This window comes from Lethenteron reissneri, chromosome 4 (assembly GCF_015708825.2).
Source record: "Lethenteron reissneri isolate LAM-NWPU_2019-01 chromosome 4, ASM1570882v1, whole genome shotgun sequence".
Classification (NCBI taxonomy): Eukaryota; Metazoa; Chordata; class Hyperoartia; order Petromyzontiformes; family Petromyzontidae; genus Lethenteron; species Lethenteron reissneri.
In genome coordinates, this window is record NC_083782.1 from 1,533,958 (window position 1) to 1,554,827 (window position 20,870).

The following is a 20,870-nucleotide window of genomic DNA, read 5'->3' on the forward strand; positions in this document are numbered from 1 at the left end:
CCCCCAGGTTGGGGACCGTTGAAAAACTGCATGGATATTGCATGGATATTCACTGCATGGATAACACTGCACGGATATTCGACCACACACTATGTTCCTGCAGTCGGTAGAGGGCAGATTAGCTCTACCTTCCAGTGAGCGGCGTAGGTGCTGGATTGTTGCCTGCTGTTATTTTTTCCTCTATTTCTGTGGGTAATAAAACTGCAGAATTAATGAAGACATTCAAGTGAGGTCCCTACGAACTGTTATTCAACTTTAATGACATGCATATGCAAAACAGGCATTGCAGCCTTAATATCCTTACGCTAGTATTCATTACTTTCTATGGCTGTATTTTAATAAACTCACATTATAATAATTCTTAAATAAATCCGTTACAGCATGAGATGAATGAAGAATAATTGCACCACTTGATTACATGATAATTTATCCTCGTTTATGCTGAGGGCTGGTTCTGTGATCTGAGCGCTTGACGAGCAATTGAACCCTGAACTCTAAGAATTCTAAAGGGGCCTTTGTGTGATTCTATTACCATTAACATTGAGTACTGAGAGTCCCAAAGGTGCCTTAGTCTGCCTCTGAGCCTGTGGCATTTGATGTTCAACTCTAAGGATGCGTGTTGAATGCGTGTTGAATGCGTGTTGAATGCATGTTGTTGGACCTCATAGCTGGTTGTTTGTATGTAATGACTGACCCCTGTCATGGCAATGTGGAGTGTTTACCTCTTTTTTAGGGTCACCAGATTTATTTGAGCATGGACACACATTTGACTTATTGACGGTGTTGTTTATTCGGCAACAGGTTGTTTAAAATGTTGGTCAACTCAACAAATTGTTTGATGATGCTGCGTTGACGGTGGTGCACAGCCACAATCATCGGGCATGATTCCCTGTTTTTTTTACGTGATATAATTAACTCTGTTGTGCGTTTGTTTGTTTCCTTCTAGGGAGATTCAGCTACTCAAGAGGTTGAAGCATAAAAACGTCATCTCGCTCGTTGACGTCCTCTACAACGAAGAGAAACAAAAGATATATCCTTTCTCTCGCCGGCCCGAGCGGCACGCGCTATCGCTACGGCGTCATGACTTCACGATTCATGCCCCAGTGTCATTCCCCAGAAGATAGCGTGGACCAGCGGGCCCATGAGGCAGGCTGCCCTGATTATTACTATGTTGGTGTGTACAGTCAGTTCCACTATAACGCGTAGTTTTCATAACTCGAATTGGATGTGTAATGTGATGAATATATTAGGGAACATAGTTTTTTTAACGCGATCGAGTGAATGGAACTATGTCGCGTCAGTAGGAATAAGCAGCTGTACGGCAGCCTCGGCGTATCACACAAGGCACTAGGATGCTGCTGGATGCTTTGAAATGTTATCTAGGCGCCTCAGTCTTTGTTCAGCCTGTGTATTCTTCTCACGTGTTATCGCGGAATTTACCCTATATTATTGATTTATTATAACACGATTTCTTGCAAAATGCGGTGTTCTTCAGGAATGCAAATACTGAGTTGTAGGAGAACAGACTGTTGACCATGAAATACTACTTCTGCTACGATGCGCCGTCTACCTCAAAGTGGACTTTAAAGATCCCGCAACATCAATCGTAATGAGAAGGCCATTGTGTCCCGGTCCAAATAATACAAATTCGAAATTTTTCCTGCAAATGACTCGTTTGGGATTACACTCGGCAGCAATCATCGCTCCCGACTGGCAGACTTACGCCTGCCTTGCAGGCTAGGCTCTGAACCACCTTGTGCCACACACGGGCAGCTGCCACTGGGGGTGGCCTTTTAAACGTGTTGAAGAGATGTTTTGCAAGTCACTTGTCGCGTGCAAAGTGCTCTGAGATGGCTCGGCATATAGGCGGGGGTAGATTTATCAAACGCAACTCTATCACGCTGTTATTAATAACACAATCTCAGCACAACTTTGTCCATGGACTGCTGCACTGTGCACCGCTGTTGTGGCTGCACGGCTCTTGGGGCTTTGATCTGTCCAAATTTGTCTGGAGCTTCATAATGGCCATGTCTGAAGACCTTGGTGATTCTGGGTTTTTGAATGTTAGTTTTTACCCTCTTGAGGTTAACTTAACACGTAAGTTTTAGCAGCCAATTTTTTACGATTCCTAAATACATTTTGAGTTTTGCCACGTGATGATCTGGCCAAATTTGTGTCTTGAAGAACCCTCTACCACCTGACATAAATTGTCGAGTGCGCAGGCGTTCAACGAGTTCTCTTTGAGCGAGTTTCATTGTCTCGATGCACCACTGACTACTAACGCCAGCTTGTGTGGCTTGTGAGACCCATGTAACATTCACAGGCGGCTATTGCGCAATCTTAAGTTCAATGTTTGCCTGCACAGATGCGTGGTTATGGTGGCACTCACCTGCACTGTTGCCCCCTGGGCCATTGGGGTCAAGTCTACATTCTCTTTTGCAGGGTTCACTCTTCCCAGACAATGACCATTGTTTGGCTTCGCATGAAGTGTCCCTCATTTAATTGGCAACCCAGCGGATAATATATGTTCTGCATTCCTCCCAGATGGAATTTTGGCTTCAACCTTCTCATTTTTAAGTCAACATCTTCAACAACAGTTGTTGTCATCCAGCTGATAAAATAACCACCATATAAATTAAATAAATTATACGGTCATGCTGCTTCATTGGCAGTGGTGCACAACGACAATTAAAAACACTCAACACATTCGTCAATAACAGTGAGTGGCCCTAAAAGGAAATAAAATCTTCAATATGCGACCGTTTCGGGCAACGGCCCTTCTTCGTTGCACGTAGGCCAGACCAGATAGTGAGTGGATAATAAGAGTTCGACTGCAGTTTACACCATGAGGCTTGATAAAAATTACATTAAAAAATATTTTCTGTTGACCAGTATTTAAATTGGGATATGAATAGATGTCTAAATTAGTTACCGAATAAAGCCGCGTGATTTCTTTTTTTTTATAATTCACATTGCTTATGACCAAATCACCCAGAATGTTAAGTAGGCTTGAGCCCGGATTGTGTTTGATGAGACACCGTCATTCATAATAAACTCCTGTTGTGTAGGCTTCTGTCGGACCTTGCTCTTGGCATCAGAGGGCAGTTCACAAACATCGTTTGTACAGTCATTCCTCGTTTAACACGGTAGACGTGTATCTAAAAAGTGGCGCAGTAAAGGAAATGCATTAAACGGGGAATTACTTGTATGTATTCGTGACAGGGCATAAATAAAAACAATGCAGATTTGAATCTAAGTTGCTCTATAAAAACAGCCTGCAGTCATCCCATGGCAGGCATAAGAACTGGGATGAGGGTATGCGTACTCTGGTTGTCGACCGCTCAGACAGACGCTGCATTACAACAGTGCGCAGTCTGCATTGTGCGAAAAGTCTTCCCTGGTAGAGGAACTGCATGCAAGTGAACATGCTTCATGTGAACACGCGTTAAGTGAGGTCTTGCCGTTCTATACTACGTTCCCCATGTCTGTGCTTCCCACTTTCTGCAACCCACACTGACCACCTCCGATTAGCATGGTTGGCTATGTACCGTGCGAAAGAAGTTCAACAAACATACATACATGACCGCCGTGCTGAAGTACAGCATGGCCAAATATCTTCCACGATCCACACCGCATGCACAGCCCCTCGTGCAGCATTGGATGGATAAAGGACAATAGACGCCCATGTAGTTCACAATAGCCCAGCAGTCAACTTCACTATATCAACACGCTCGTCAATAGCAATGCCGTAAAAGGACATATTGTTGTATATAATATATAAATATATTAATTGACGTCTATGGCACCGGACCCCCTTGATAGCAGAGATAGGCTATGGTATCTCTGCTACGAAGAAGGGCCATTATCCAATCATCAGAAGAATTTCGATTGAAAGCTTTCGTGACTGCAGGGATTAATCTTCTTGGTTCTTTCGGTAAAGTCATGTAGAAGGAAAATAATAAAATAATAAAAATAAAACATACGTGACTTTACCGAAAGAACCAAGAACATCAGAAGAATGTTATTGATGAATGTGCCTAGTCTTAGTTATTTTGTGCTTATGTAGCACTGCCAACGCAGTATGAACACTTTTTCTTGTTGGTTCACTTCACCGTATGAGATGACTGATATGACGGTTCAGAGCATGAAGGTATGCTACTCACTAGGGCTATGGTTTTATATTTCATAGCCATTCCCTACCACATCGTGAGATTTCTGGATTTTTAATTGCAAAATAATTGATGCATTTGATGATTTTATTCACGTATAATTTCTAAAATACGTCTTGATCTCCCCAGTGTTTCTGATCATTTTGAACGAACGTCCATGTTAATTTCAGCAAAAGTGTGCTGCCAAAGAAGGGAGCATGGCCTGGGGTGTCTCCGCAGCATGCGCAAAGGGCTGAGACTGACGTACAGTTTCTCACAACCGCGATCCCTTCGCGCTCTCCCCTCACCTTGCGCCCGGTGTCCATTTTTAGCCGTGCATTGCGTGTGGTTTTTCCCCCTTCACAAACACCACTTGCAAGGTTGTACTCGCAATGTCCTTTCATCGTTCCCCGTGCTCGTCGTCTGTTTAATATATTGTTTAATGCGTGCTGTGAGGAAGGGCCATTTTCTGAAACATTGCCTTTCATATACTTCTTTTTAGTGCAGTGTTATTGATTACTGCCAGTTTTAGTTGCTGTTATGTGTGCTTGTGCACCACTGCCAATGCAGCAGCATCACCATCCCCCATGCCAGGCACCCAGGAAGTTAATATGGGAAAACCAGGTTTCACGTCAGGACCAAAACCGAGTATTGTTTAGACTTGTTCATGCATTAAAATGTGTTCATTTTGCATTAGAATTTACGTGTAAGTTCCATACAAACATTATTAAAAAAACACTTTAAATAATTTTGTGCATATCAGTATTTAACAGGCTTTACATGAATGTAAATACACGTTTTGCTTTAATATTATGCATGTGCCGCTTTGGCAGAGCACTTGACTGGTCCTGGATATAGAGATGTGGAATTCCCATCACTGTCTCAATGATACCAATAAGTGATGCAACATTTCAATATTTTATTCATGAAGCGTGCCAACACTTGCTCACCATCCTGACTCGAGATGTCCCTAGCCGGCTGTTTTTGTGTGAGAGGCACGGTTTAATGTAGGCCATAACAGAACAAAGAGCGAAGCGGTCTTCTCAGCCTACGCACACTCACGTATAGCCTGTGTGTCCTGGGCGCGTCGACATAAGTTTGAAGCTTTGCTAAATGAGAAAAAAAAGTATTTAAAGGCAAGGTTAGGCATGCCGTCATATTGTCATAGCGATGTCACTGCAGCCAATCCGGCACTGCGGATCCCACTTCCACATGGGACCGCGTGGTGCCCACAATGCCCAAAGATTTGCGGATCCAGGATTGGACTCCTCAGCCACCGCCAAACCTGATGGACGTCATCCTCAAACCCTGAGGAACTGCCGACAACGATGACGCTGCAGTGACTTGCTCAAACGAATGGCGGTGACAGCGTGAAAAGGACTTGTGACTGTCAATTTAAATGTTGCTTTTCTCACTGATAAAGGTTGAAATCGGTGTTGGACAGCCTGGCATACGTACACTTAAGTGGAGCCAGTGTACCTATCCATGAGATAACAGTCGTTTGGGTTGCCTCCTCTAAAAACAGGAATAGTGTAGAACTGCATTCAGCTTGGGTGGAGAAGAGCGCACCAGCGGTCAGTGCTCTGGCCACTGAAATTGTTTGCGAGAGTTTGGTTTCTGTCGCAATCAACAAACTAATAAGTGCTACAAGAAATTACCAAAGTAACACACTGCTTGTAAAGTGGACAAGATCTTGATACATTTTTCAAATATAGGCCATTTGATCCCATAATTTATCCAAACTAAATCTTGAAACGTGTCCTATTTTAATTATTTATTTGAGGTCTCCTCTGAAACATAGATTATTATTCTGAAAGTGCTCACAATTGTCTATTTCCAGGAGGAGATGTAGTATTATTGTTGATTGTATTCTGGCTGTTGAGAGGTTCATTGTAATAAGGGTTTAAAGGATGATAACAGGGGACGTTCTATTCATGTCACTACAAAGGGAATTGAGGAAAAGGTCTTTATGTTAAGTTAATCCAACCTCCGTTTCCTGCCCCTAAGTAGCTGTGCCCTTCAAAATACTGCCTCCCTCCCATCCACCCTGTCTCCTGTCACTGCTCCCTCCTATCCTCCCTGTCTCTTGCCACTGGCTCCTTCCTATCCTATCAGGAGCAGCGATGCGTGGGCATTACCAACTTTCCCTCCGCTACAATCTTGGTCACAGCTGGTTCCCCTTAAAGTTTTACATTCAGGAAGTGAAAGCACCACAACCACCCTACTTTAGATTGTAGAATCAAGTCATCACAAAATGCTACTTACACAGTCATACATTGCCATCGCTTTAGTTTTTTAATGCCTGTTATGAAAACCACTGGACTTCTTTATTCTTAAAGAGTTAGCAAACTCCTTTGTCCACGGAACATGTATGCATTTACTACACATTCAATATCGCCTACGTTAAAAGAGTTGAACGATTATAAATATGCTTAGAGAGCGTTTATTTTTCATGGTAGATCCTGTAGCTGCCCTACCAAGTCTTGATCTTGCAGTGTCCCACCGTCTTTCTTCCTATTCATTGCTGGCCCCTGGGGCGCCGCTCCGATGCTCGACTCTGTAACCTGTAAAGGCGCGGCGACTGGATTCCGGATTGCATTGCTCCCTTGACGGCTCGTGCACGTATATGGTCATGGAGTACTGCGTGTGCGGCATGCAAGAAATGCTGGACAGCGTTACCGGAAAGAAGTTTCCCATCTTCCAGGCTCACGGGTAAGCCCATGGATTTTTAAAGTTGAACAGTAAGCCCTGTCCTTGCCGCCCATTCACACTGGTGGGGGGGGGGGGGGGGGGTTGAGTGGTTCAAAGGTTTCATAATGGCGGTAGCACAGCTGTCTTTTGCATGAGACCAATCCATCAGTGATTCAACATGCAATCACTGCATATGCAGTGATTGAATGTTAAGTTTGTTTTGATGTTGAGTTTTACCAAGCGTCGTATATGGAAATTGCATCTCTCAATCGCTGAGGGACCATGGATCATCTAGGAGGCAGCCAGATTGTCGGCCGGTGCCAACAATTCCCCAAGATCTGCAGTCTTTTTATATTAATATGTTTTAAACCAATTCATGGGTGTTTATTCATTTAACGACCCACAACGCATCCTTAAATCTGGACAGCAGCCACCTCAGCCATCCAGCCACCTCTGGTAATGTTTTCTCAAGTGACCGCATCGTTTGAGAAGCAAACTATTAAATAAGTTAATACCTCGGTGAACTTTTGCTGGTAGGATGGGGATGGTTTAGTTTTATTTGTATGTGTTTGGGTGATTTTTTTACATTTCTTGTTCTTTGCACTACTGTCATGTTGTTATGCTGTTTGTTGTTATGTTCTTACCCACCCCGAATGGACGTCTGTGAAAAATAACTTTATAGCTCATTAGATTCCTCCAGGCAAAATTTATATTCTAGTTATTATTTTCATATGCGTAACAAATAGGGGGCAAAAATTAGCCTGCTGTGATGAATTTAGTTTAATCTGTCTTCTGATATTTGCATGTCTTTGGACCACAGGTTAGCTTGGGATATTCATATATTTATAAAACGTATTTAGCCTTATTTGTGGTGCCATGCACGTGGATCATGTGTTTGGCAGAATGTACGTGTTAGTGGCATAGCTGTTGTACTTGGCTGCCATCCTGACAACATGGGTTCTATTTCATTCAGATCCTAAGATCCACTCAGCCTGATATGGTTACCAGCTACATCTCTATGGCTGTCATCATTCCTGGGTGTATATGTGTGGCAACTGCCCACACCACTCCTTCGTGTGTTCCAGTCGTAATTCGTGCTCACTTATGGAATATACATCTTACAGTTTTTATAAGCCAGGGGTCAGCAACCAAAATAACAATGAGCCATTTTTTTCGAATTCTGTACAAAACTCAATATTTTCAAGAGCCGCAATGCATGTGAATGCATATATACATTACGTCATGAATCAGTCCGTACAGAGCCACATGCGGCTCCGGAGCCGCAGGGTGCCGACCCTCGGTATTGGCTAAGAGAGGAATCTTGTCCACATGATTATATCAGATGATAGACATGAAAACCACTCTGTACACAGCATAAATGAAACCGCATTGTGGTTTGGTTAGAGATGTGGGACATCTATTGAGGTGCCTATGTGTTACCGTCGTGGGTCATTCTGCGATGCGAGCCTACTAGTTGCTTGCCAACAGTACCTACAACCCTCTACGGCTAGAAGAAGGGGATCTTCACCTCGTCTCTGTGTTTTGGTGGCAGGTATTTTAGTCAGCTGGTGGACGGCCTGGAGTATCTCCACAGCCAGGGCATTGTCCACAAAGACATCAAGCCTGGGAACCTGCTGCTCACCACGGAGGGGACCCTCAAGATCTCCGACCTGGGTGTTGCAGAGGTGCGCACCCGTGACCTCTCGCATGACCGCACTCGGCACAGTGTGAGGTGCAGTCTGGCGTAGTGGCGCAGTAAATGGCAAGATCGCCACTGTGCCCACTTTTAAATCACCGATTCATAATATAGATTTTTTTTTTGCTTAGGCCACGTAATGGTCTTGCCAAATTTGTGTCATTAAGACCGTCTGTCACCCGACACTGCCAAGCCTATAAAATTGTCGTGTGTGCAAGAGTTTAATGTGCCAATTATAGAGGCGGCAAGAAAGGTATGTTACATACAGTTTGTTGCTTGTCTGAAGACTCTTTAAGTCCGTAAAACATTTTTATTTTAGCTGTGGCTAAAAAATTGAGGTTCATGGGTAGCCGGTGAGAGAAATAACTCACTGGAATTGCTAATTGTTAAAATTAACTAAGCGACCGAGTTTAACAGTGCTCACAAAATGTAAAATGAGATACGACATTGCAATTGAAACTATGTCAAACAGGACAATATCCTGTATTTTATTCTGACTTCCTGTAAAAAACCCATAATGGGGATCAGTTTATTGATTGCAAGACAACAGGTGACATCCCACAATACTTTTTGTGTTGATCCTGGAGGGATGACGTGCCAAGCTGACCATCCAGCAGGATTTGAACTTTGTCATGTCTGGGTATATCTGCCACTCAGCAGATATAGCCAGATATACCCTCATGTCAATAAACTGAGTACCGCTTTCTGGGAAGTTACTACTGCTTGTTCTACGGAAAGACTGTTCTCAGTGATGGGAATGTGAAATTTACACCTCAGGCTCAGGAATACCAACATAAATAAATGCTACTCTAAGGATCGTTTGAGTTTGGAAACACGATGATTGTGAACTGGATTTTGATAATTAATGAATGATATTAGGTCTTTCTTGCATGCATTGCTAGGCTTAGACCATCAATTGGCTAACCTAGGAATATGGTTTAATCGCGCAAGTGAGTGTATGCATGGGTGTGCTCTTGAGCGAGTCGGGGGTGGGCAGGTGTGCTTGTGGACAGGCGGCCGGGCAAGTGGGGTGTTGGGCGTGTGAGTGAGCGATAAGAGTAGCTGAGCGGGCAGTCGTGTCGGTGGGGTGAGTGGGTGAGTGGGTGAGTGGATGAGCAGGCAGGGTGGGTTGACGGTGGGTCTGCTGGGTGGGTGAGCGGGTGAGTAAGCAAATTAGTTGGTGGCTAAGTGAATGGGTGAGTCGGTCAACTAATAATTGGATGAACGTACGTTCTATGTATGTATGCACACAGGCACTGGACGTGTTTGCGCTGGACGACACGTGCAGGACGAGCCAGGGCTCACCCGCCTTCCAGCCCCCAGAAATTGCCAATGGCCTGGAGACGTTCTCCGGCTTCAAGGTGGACATCTGGTCGTCAGGCGTCACCCTGTGAGTTGGTCCCGTCCATGGCAGCTGTCGCCATTCAACACGAGATGTGCATTTGCTCTTGCAGTCTCTTACCGGCCTGGTAGTCTATTGCCTTAAAGATCCCATCACCAGCTTGTCTATTGGTGTATTCTCGAAGCTCGAGACCCCACCAGAGACTGACCTATCGTTCGGAATTCTGCGGAATCAATGCCGTAGAATCCCGTTCTTAGATTTAGGCCTCGGGCGAGGGGAATCTGCCATGGCATCATGACATTATGACACGATGCCTGCCCATGGACGGAGCCCACAAATTAGACTTTGATTTGTGCGCAACAAAGACAAAGCCACACGCATGCGTGTTTGTGTGGGGAGCGGTAGTATAGCAGTTAGCCACTGCACTACTAACCTGGTGACACGAGTTCGATTCCCGCTAACGGCCAACACCAGTGACAATTGTCTGAACCAGTCCTGGGCCTCCCCTAGGTCAACTTAACCTTAAATCAGTACCTGGTGTGGTGTGTAAACATCGTCACTAAGGGAGACAAAGGTAGTCGTGCGTGGTGTTGACCAACCACCCCCTCGTGTACTGTGCCGGCCTTCATAGGTGCTCGCTAACAGTGCTTGTCCCAACAATCTGTTCAGGCTATTCAGGGGATCGATGTCTTTGTTGCACTGTTGGTGAGGCAGGCATACAAAGCAGTGAACAATGTCGTTCAGGATGGGTTGAGCCCGTGTCACTCATCTCCATCGATGCCCCTGAGCCATTGTTGGAAAAGCCACATTCTCATGGTGGGGGCTGGTTTCTTCTTAACATGAACACTTGACTTGCCAAAATGTGGTAATGTTTACTGGGATGATAGTGATGGTGGTGATGATGAAAACAAAGGAGAAGATTGCAGTAAAAGTGTTTGTGATGTCGCTGCAGCTGATTATAATTATAAATCATGATTATTATAATACTCAAGCACGTGTGCACTTGCATGAATCCGAGTGCGTGTGTGGGCACGCATATGAATGTGTGTATGTGTTGCGTGTAATATATGCATGTTATGCTGTTTGTGTATTTATGTCTGTTTATGTTTGCTTGTACGAATGTGTATCTTGTGTGGCTGTATGAGTGCATGAGTGTGTGTGCATGATGGGGAAGTTGTGGAGAGAGTGGACAAGTTTCCTTCCTTGGCTAGTGTGTTTATTGACCAGCTCTGGTTTGGCAGCCGAGGTCTCACTCTGAATCAGTCGAGCGGCATTATCTTTTCATCAGTTGCGGAACGCTGTGTGAAAGCTACCTGGTCTGTTGCTCCACACAAAAGGTTTAGATCTTCTCGGCCAAAGTTATGCCCTCCCTTCTCTATGCTTGCGAAACGCGGAGTCCTCTACAGGAACATCTGCGCTGGTTTGAAACATTTAGGCTTGCCTGCCTGTGATCCATCCTGGGTTTAACCAGACTGGATTGTGTGAGGAGTTCACAGATCCTGGAAAGAGATTGATGCTCCCCCATTAGTGAGTTACTCCATTCTTCGGTAAGCGAAGCCCATGCAGTTTCTGTTTGGCCAGATAGAGGGGGATAAACATGTTCCGCATGGGCAAGAGAAGAGATGGGCTGATGTGGAGTTGATTGGACTTGCCGATGACTGGTACCAGTGGTGTCAAGATCCGCCTCTTGTGGAGGAGGTTCTTGAAGAATGCTGCGGGGGAGTTGGAGGCAGTCGCCCTCCAACGACAGTGGAGGGCAGAGGAGCGATGCACATGGCAAATGGAGCGCCAGGCAGCTAAAGCGTAAAGAGTTGGCACAGCGGGGAGCACAGTTGGTACGTCTACCATTCATCTCAGCCAACCCATGGCACCTGGGTCTATTCTGACCTTCTGCCAGCCCAGTTCCCTTAGTTCGATTCACGCTCACAGACAACATCAGCGGTGAATATCTGAAATGGTCCTAGGCCTGTTATGTCGACTCAGCCTAAAATTAGTACCTGGTCAAGTGTGTAAACAACAGCACTGGGGAGATGAAGACGGTCTGACGTGGTGCTGACCACACCTCCCCCTTGTCCACTACGCTGGCCTTCATACTGTCTCCCATTGTCTCTGTGGCTACATGGGGGATCTTTTGTGTGTATATATTTATCAGCTGTACAGATTGGAACGGTCTGTAATGCGACGGATCCACCAGTAATGAGATGGGGCGGCTCTGCCAGAGAGAACTGATTAATTTGTCGCAGGAGGAGGCCTAGGCAGCTGCAGTTTGGACGTAGCAGACACTGCTCACGTTTGGCGCGGAATGCAGCGTCAGGCTCGCGTTCTGTCCCTGCTGGTGCTGCTGCTACACCCTGTCCCCACCCGCTCTGGGTCCCGCTGCCAGGCTGACTGAGCCACCCTAGAATAACCGGACTCCACGCGGCCGGGGCTTTAACAGCCAATAACATTGACTCGTGAAACACCCCTTGTGTGATATTTTTTTCTAGAGTCCATGAGGACCACACAGGCCATCATTGCCATTACATATATCAACAGCAATTTCCATATCCTCAAAGGGCATGTTGTAGGCATGATGAATGTCAAAGGGGTATGTCTGACTACAGCCTGTAACTTTAACTTATCGTAAGCAGATAGTTAGTCAAATTCACGCGAAACGTAATGGATACGGTGATTTTTGGTGAAGGGGGGGTGGCCTGATTTGTGCTGTCTTATGTTTGTATGTATGTGTAATGGTTCGACAGAGGTGCACACACTCGTATGGAGGCAACACTATGTATTTAACACAACTGCAATACAACTGTAACACACATTATATATAAGGTGGTGACCACCGTCCTAATCTCGCTAACACTGGAACACTCGGGTACTATTCAACGTGGCCAAGCCAGGAGGGCTTCTGCTTGGCCACGACGACTTGAGGCTTCCCTCTGCAGTCTTCACGAGGCGTCTTCATCCTGGACACGAACAGCCCCGCGCAGCGTGCGGAGCCCGCTTATATGCGCCTCGGCTTGGCCGGCCACACCCAGGCCACGCCCACCTTCTCGAACCCTCGAGAAGGCTCTGCTCCTTGTCCACGTGACCCCCAAGGTCCCCCTGGGGCCCCTGGCCCCCACCTTGATCCGGTCACGTGTCCGGTCGGGTTCACTCAGAGTGCCACGGCCTGACACGACCCCCGTAGCACTCGTCAACAGCCTCCACACTGCCTGACCCGGCAGTGACGTCATTCGTACCGACCCGACATAGCAGTGGCGTCATGTGTGTACAGACCCAACATGGTAGTGACGTCATATGTCACTACACATGTATGTATGCATGTATTTATGTACGTTCAACTTCTTTAGCACCGTACGTAGCCACCCGTGCTAATCTGGCCCGAGATTTAAATTTATTTGAACAACTGCCCAGATTTGCAACGAGGGTCTTCGTTTTGCTGACGTAGTGAGAATCAACGTCACGCCTTCAGAGTATGTGGCTGCAATACATTTACATATGATAAGCCACTTCGCTGAGTTATCATTTGTGGCCAGCTCACTTCTGAAAAGGAGCGACATAGCTCAGTGTGCCTTACCTGCCACTTGTGAATCTCAGGCTTTTATTGGTTACTCTCAAGCCACACTTTCCCGTCACGGTAAAATCAGACCTTTAAAGGGAATAGTGCACCGAATGGTGTCAATTTTCTGTTTGGTCCATTGCCTTCAAATTATACGTAATTTGGTCTTCGCTTTGTTTTTGCCTTGTAGTTAAATTGTAGCCATGTCGACTTAGTTAGTGGAGCTAGGTGGTCTTGTGTTGACTCGCATTTGGAAGGATGCGAGTTCAAATTCTAGTCATGGGTCAACTCAGTCTACACTCCACTGGGAGTCAGCAGAAGTCTTTATATGAATAGACTGGGCTCTGTCATGAGAATGTGGAATTTACACTACTGGCTTGGGGGCCACTGATGGAGATGGGTGGGATTCTGCCTTTCACTGAAGTCATCCTGATTAGTTGTAGTTTTTAGTTAATTCTTACTCCAAATGATGAACATTTTTACTTGGCTTGTCTTGCAGCAAGACGAGATTTGAGTAAATTCGTCGTTTTATTTTGTACTAACTTTATTACCCGGTTTCGCCCGGGACTTGGATTCACCACGCCTGGCCGCCTTTGTCTCCCCAGTGGCGATGTTCACACACCACACCAGTTACTCATTTGAGGCTGAGTCGACCTAGGAGAGGCCCAGGACCAGTTCAAATAATCGTCACAGGTGGTGGCCGCGAGCGGGAATCGAACTCGGGTGGCCGGGTTCGTAGCGCAGCGCGCTGACCACTACACTACAATGCGTTACGCTTCCAAATGCGCGGGTCACATGACATATTTTACGTCACAGCTCACTTGCCGTGCAAAATAGGCGAATTTCAAGTTTTTTGCATGTCAGGAAGTACGCTAAACATTTTGAACAGACACACATATTCACAACTTTGCCTTTTATATATATGGAGATTAACTCCATCCCTTAAATGTATTTGATAATGGAAATTGTCATCGTGGCCGTTTAAGTCCAACTGATATCATAACTGTGTGTATTGCATCTCGATCTAATCCTAATTATGGCTGAAGGGATAGCTTTTCTAAATGATGTTCTATCATATGGTTGACCTGTTATGAACCACATTTTAGAGAGCTTATAGTGTTAGCTAAGATAAGTGTGTTGCATTCACTCCAAATTTACTTTCATAGCATCGTGATAAGACGCCCTCCCAACTGGCGGCATTCCAAGATGTTATATTTTAACGTCTTGGCAGGGTAGTCCTGTACAGATAACCCTTTTTATGAAATCAAGAGGATGTCATAACCACTTCTTTGAAACGTAGGTTTCTGAAGCCAATACAATGATCCATATTTGTTTTTGGGTGAGGTCACATCGTAGTTTTATGCGAAATGTCTTGTCATTAATCCTCCTACACCTGACTAGATTATCACTTTTATACAACGATATTATGTATACATGCCAATATGTTAATCAAATTCTGACCAAGAAAGCTCCTCAACCAGTGCCTTCAAAGCACTCAATTCCCGAGTTCACCACCTGATTTAGCTCAAAGCAGTTGGAGAGAAGCATCGCTGTCCCACGTTGATGTTGAACTCAGTCTTGAGAAGTCTCAAGCCACCGGTGAGGAGGATTATCGCTCAGAATCTGATGGGCACATTGGCCATGTGTAAATAATAATAGTGTGAACATGACAACCGTGTCGGAGGGTGAGGGCTAAAGATGAGAATGTTGAAATAAAACTATCACGTGGCCAAACCCAGAAACAAATATGGATCGGAGCCAATGCTGTTAGTGCCACCACACCTTGCCATTGCTTTCTTCTATCCACCAGATCCCTCAGCTGCTGCACAGTATGTGCCTGACCTTCGCCGCATGTGTTTATAGTATCGCACCACCTGGTTTGAGGGCTTCTCTTTGGTCGCTATCTCCTGGGTGGCCACCCCAATGCCTTTTGGGTGCCATGCCTTTGCCAGCCTCGGTAACATGCCCTCTTACATACTGCACATTTGCATCAGCCATCACAACCTGCTCTTACTTATCAAGTCCACAATGCTTTGTTGCCACGTTGTCTTCCAAACTTCCAAGTGGATGACCGATGAAATCTGTAGCATCCCCCACATGAAAGATCCTTATCGTAGGAGATGGGCACTGTCATGGGTAAGAGATTAAAGTTGGTGGCTACAGGAGCTCTAAGCCTATGGTCGTGGGATCACGAATGTAAATCTCCCAAAACAGATGAGCGTTGAGCAGCCCAAAGACACCCTTGACCGGTTAGTGGCACCCTGGGTAATTCTAGTATTACCAGAGACAGGTGACCTCCGAGATGACACTAACATCCACAGAGACTGGAAGAGAAGTACCTCCTGTTCATTATCTGACCACCACAGCGAAAGGCCACTTCATTGAGATGCGCAATCCGTGACAGTATAATTGGGCATACAGTCTAAACAAGAGCTCATTGCCTTCTTGAGCAATGAAGATATGGAAAGTGGCAGGGAAGCAAGTAAAACTCGATCCCGCTGCATGGGAAATGTGATTCTGACTGCAGATGCAGCCAGTTCGTTTCCCGGTGTTTTGCTACCACCACCCTCCCACCTTGGCGCTGGAATTATTGTTGCTAGATGATGTCCGAGATGTGGTGTACGTGTGACATGTGTGCAGTGACTCACTGGTGCTTGCGTTGCCGGCTATTTGCGGAATTTCACTGACGCACCTGGTGCTCCTGCTGTGAAGCAGCCTCCTCTCCCTTCCCCCTCACCCCCCCACCCCACGGCTGAGATCTCTTTGCAAAGCCTTCATAGCACCATAGCGTGGGCAGGTGGAACTGCGTGTGAAAAATGTGAAGAATGTTCATGCATTTCAGAGTTACTATGAAAATCATGTGCTGGGCTGCAGCTGGCATTCATGTACGCACGAACATTGTGCGCTCATTGTGCAAGCAGCAAGGTCTGCACTCTGCTGCGTTTCACCGAGTTTCTGTTTGATTCCTGTTGGGGTTTGACTTTCATGTCAAAGTTAACCTATTGCCTTAAGATGTGACCATCCTTTTTTTAAAGTACGTCTTAACTGAACCTTCATCTTTTGCTGTGCCATTACTCCTGCTAGATCTTGGCCATTTTCAATCACCTCTGATGACAACTATTTTGTTTGCATAAAGCAATGTTACCGAACAAGGTAGGTTGCTGAAGCAGCGCGTGTCACTGGGTCTGGAAGCTCGGCATCGCTTGTGGGCGTTGCACATGCCGTTTGTGTGCGGTGTAAATGTGACCCCCCGTGTCCACTCTTGTCCCGTGTGGTGGGCGCTCTCTTCCAGGTATAACATAACGACGGGGGTATATCCCTTTGAAGGGGACAACATCTACAAGCTCTTTGAGAACATCGGCAAGGGCGAGTACACAGTCCCCGAGGAGTGCGGCACTTTATTAACAGAGCTTCTGAAAGGTGAGATGGTGCATCTACTTGTAAATAACGATAACACACACGCACGCCCTTGCTTGCACCAGGAGTGTGCACACTCAGCAACGCGCATATCCAGACGCTACTGCACACCTGACCGCTGAGTTAAGAAAATTCAGTTGCTTGCAACTGAATCGCGTATGTGTCGACTTTCATGCAACCGGTTGCGGGGAGCAGTCGAGCAACCGGTTGCTGCTCACAGTCGAAATAGACTTGGATTTAAAGCGGCGATCCGCTCAGCGATTTGCAGCGACGTATCACATTGCGTGCTGCACGTTTTTGAACACATTGGTCATTACAATCCTAATGTGGGTGGGGAGGTGGAGCTAATCAGGAGATGGGCTATGCTTTAAAGTGCATGGCCAGACATGTTATTGTGGCCTAACTACTCGCCCAGATGTGGACAAAGCAGTTGCAGACGATGATTTAAGTTGTGTGATTTTGAGAGCAACTTGGTTGCACAACCGGTAGCTCGGGTGTGGAGCTGGCGTGAGAGCAACTGCACGAGCGCCGCTCTGCGCTCTGAAACAGTGGTCACGTCACCTCGCTTTCAGAGCCATCGAGACACGGGCTAGGCTTAATGACGGTTCATCTGATTGATCAAGTTATAAGTTACCGTAGGATGGCTGATCCTTGCAGTAAATGCACTCCCCACCGTGCTGGTTCATTGCAGTTTTTGAGCCGCCGCTGTCGTCATTTGCGTGGTTAATTTAATAATCTAATTCTGCTTGTGTGGCTGGCTGCATCCTCATTTTTCTGCATCATGCTGCCGCCCTATTGGTCTCTTAGTTAATCTTAACAATTAGCAATCCCGTTAGGGCCACGCAACATGATGCAGAGATAATTTTGGGGCTGGTTCTATGTTAAGATTAGCTAAGTGACCAGTTGACATGGACGGAGAAAAAATTATGTTTTGTGCCGCCACCACTGGACACGGCCAATGCGTAAGATGTGCCACGTAAACAAAACGTGCCAATTAGTTACTACTTTAGCACACCGGTGTGTTGAAGAGTAAACCTACCACATTTACAATTAGATTACAATAGAACTCTTCTTAACGACGACCCCTGTTAATGACGAATCGATTAACGACAGCCTCAATAGAGCCCAATGTGTTCAATTAGCGACCATTCCCCTGTTAAAGACGGGCTGTTGTTCTAGGTACAGTAAATATTAATTAACGCATTGATTAACCACGTTTCTTTTTAATATTATGTGTTTATAATATTGTTAGTATCTTTATGTATTGATATCCGTTGTTTAAATATTATAAAGTACTTTTTTGGGTGAAACAAGGTAACTTGGGATGCTTTCGTAACGAATTAGGCCTTTGACATGTATTTCCTATACTTCCTGAATGACCAAATCACATAACGACCAATTTCGCGGAACCTATTACCGTAGTGGAGAGGGGTTCTACTGTACGACATTTTGCTGGTGATTACAACCAGTTTCATTAGGCACTTGGCCAGAATTGTGAAGAAGTCTTCCTGTTTTTACGGTCTGAAATCAAGTAAGGTGATGTCATCACCGTGAACCCATCAGGTGCGAAGACCGCAGGGGGGTTAATTTAGTCACATACATTACAATGGTGAATATGCAGTCCCTTTCCATCGGTATGCTCGTCAGGTTATTCCTCTAATCATGAGCAGAGTTGTATCAGGGTGCATCAAGTTGAGAATAGGGCATGTTCGTTTCATGCCTTCATCACTGTTTCCATTGTTAATGACACTTGTGTTTTTAGGATCTGCGCTGATCCTTATCGGTGTCTGACCTCACTCTTCCCCTCCTCTGCTGCATGTTGCTGCATGTGGTTCCTCGTTCATGGAGCGAGGGAGTAACAACTTCTGTTTTTTTCCTCTACCCTAAAAATCGGCTTTGCTAATAAGTTGTGAGGCTCATGGGAAGTGGGTGCTGGAAGTAAGGTGGCAGGGGTGGGCACTAAAACGATCTACATCACATTCCTCGGCCCTCATGGGAATTGTTAATGTCAAAATGTAATAGGTGACCAGTAGCCAGTGGCATGGACGCAGATAAACAAGTTATACCAAAATACGAAACCTTATTTATATGCATTCTCCGTTGTAAACCTGCAATTATTAAAATACTACTTTTTAGCCTTGGCACACCACGGGAAGAGCAGTTATGTCAATGATATGTTGATGTTGGGGATGAACGAGTGATGATGAAAGAGGAGGGAAGAGAGGAATAGAGATTGGAGGAGTGAGAAGTGAGCTGCGTGGAGTGGCGTCTGTTCCCACGGGGCGGCGGGAAGAGGGGGCAGGGATTCAGAGTGAGGGTGACCACACAGGAGTCACGTGATTTATGGGATGGTTGAGATGATTTATATATGCAGGCTTATGTTCAGCAATAGCAGAACTTGAAAATATTATCTACTTTTATTGTCAGTACAGCATAGAACAAAACAATACAACTATAATGCCAAAATTCATTGCCAAACTAAACTAGGTAAGGCCAACTGAGTTATATAGCTCGTTTTCAGAAGCCAAATACACTAAATGTCTGTTATAAATGTGGAGGGAAAAACCGGACGCCCTGCAAAAAAATTCACACGACCACGGGGAGGACACGCAAACTCCAAATATACAGGCATCAGGGTCGGGATTGAACCCACGACCTCCTGTATACCAGGCGAGGTAGTTAACATATTGCCACTGTTAAGCCCCAGTTACCAATTACTAAATTATTGGTAACATATCTTGATGATTGTCACGTCATGAAAATTTATATTGTATTGTGAAAATTAATGTCATGGCAACCATAAAGGATTCCTTTTCCTGGCTTCATAGTTTTTCTGTTTTTATTGGCTGGCTTGCAAGGCTGTTCTGCGCCGACACAGCATTCAGAATTAAAATTTAATTCCCCCTCGAATTGCGGTGCAAATGGAATAGGGTGAATGTACCTGCCGTTGGTGACAAATAATAATAATGATGTCGCAATTAAGAAATAAATGAACCCCTGTGTTGATGCAAACGCTGCGGGGTTGCTGGCAGAACGCGGCGAGCGCTCAGCAGACAGCGGACACTGGCGGCTGCAGATCCTGGCGGTTGCGCACGAGACGATGCTGCCTTTTTTTGCCCTTTCCCACGTGTGCCGCGTGTGCTTCACCACACCCATTACCGTCATCGCTTAATGGGACAAAACGCCTCTTCACACACAAAAAAACCCTCGCTCGCACGTCACTACTGCGGCATTGCAGCAGGGGTTCTTTGAATGAAAGTGCTTTCAAATGAACCTTGAACAGCTCCGGGGTTTGTTTCCTAATTTTGGTTATTCTAGGCATCAGCACCCCATGCACCCTGTTTGGATTTCTCCTGCAGGGAGGTAAAGTGTCGGATTTATTTCTTTAGTTTTGCGTTTAATTCTCGGCACTCCCGATGGCCTGCACAACCACAAGACCCAGGGCGATAATCTTAGTGGAAAATGGAAAGCTTATGGACTACTGCCCAGAACCACCAACATTTGAAATACAACTCATTATTTTGTGATGCTGCTGCGCTGGCAGTGGTGCACAAGTACAATAAACACAATAATGCAACACTTTCGTCAATAACACTGTAGCCTTAAAAAAAATATATACATATGATTTGCGACATTTTGGACAATGTATTAATGGTTCTTTCGGTAAAGTCACGTAGAATGGTGTAGACCTACTACATTAACATTAGCTGCCCAGCCCATCTCTAAACCTTTATAAACAGCTTGCCTTCGGAGGCTATCCTCCCTGTTGCTGATGACGACCGCTTGTGTTGAGATCGAAACGTCGTGATATTTTTAATCACTTTATTATTATTTTTCTATCTATGTGACTTTACCGAAAGAACCATCGAATGTGAATTCCTGCAGTCACAAAAGTTTTAAGTACAAATTTTGGATAATTGTGGTCGCAGACTCGCTGGTGCGTGTTTGAAGCTTCGATAAAAATTCGGAAGAATTGAAAGTCACATCTAAATCACTTTGCCCCACACTGCCATTGGGCCCTCTTGT

The 20,870-nt window shown here is 45.4% G+C and overlaps 1 protein-coding gene across 5 annotated transcripts in view; it reads left to right on the forward strand.

Annotated features, from left to right (window-relative positions):
• Nucleotides 1–20,870, forward strand: part of STK11 (serine/threonine kinase 11) — a 101,586-nt gene that overhangs the window by 24,291 nt on the left and 56,425 nt on the right. For all 5 annotated transcript variants that reach the window (XR_009755856.1, XM_061562066.1, XM_061562078.1 and 2 more), the window contains exons 2-6: nucleotides 947–1,030; nucleotides 6,771–6,860; nucleotides 8,392–8,524; nucleotides 9,789–9,925; nucleotides 16,720–16,847. Coding sequence is in view for 4 of the 5 variants with exons in the window: in XM_061562066.1 (XP_061418050.1) it covers nucleotides 947–1,030; nucleotides 6,771–6,860; nucleotides 8,392–8,524; nucleotides 9,789–9,925; nucleotides 16,720–16,847 (572 nt within the window). In the remaining variant the exon portion in view is untranslated. The remainder of the gene's footprint in view (nucleotides 1–946; nucleotides 1,031–6,770; nucleotides 6,861–8,391; nucleotides 8,525–9,788; nucleotides 9,926–16,719; nucleotides 16,848–20,870) is intronic.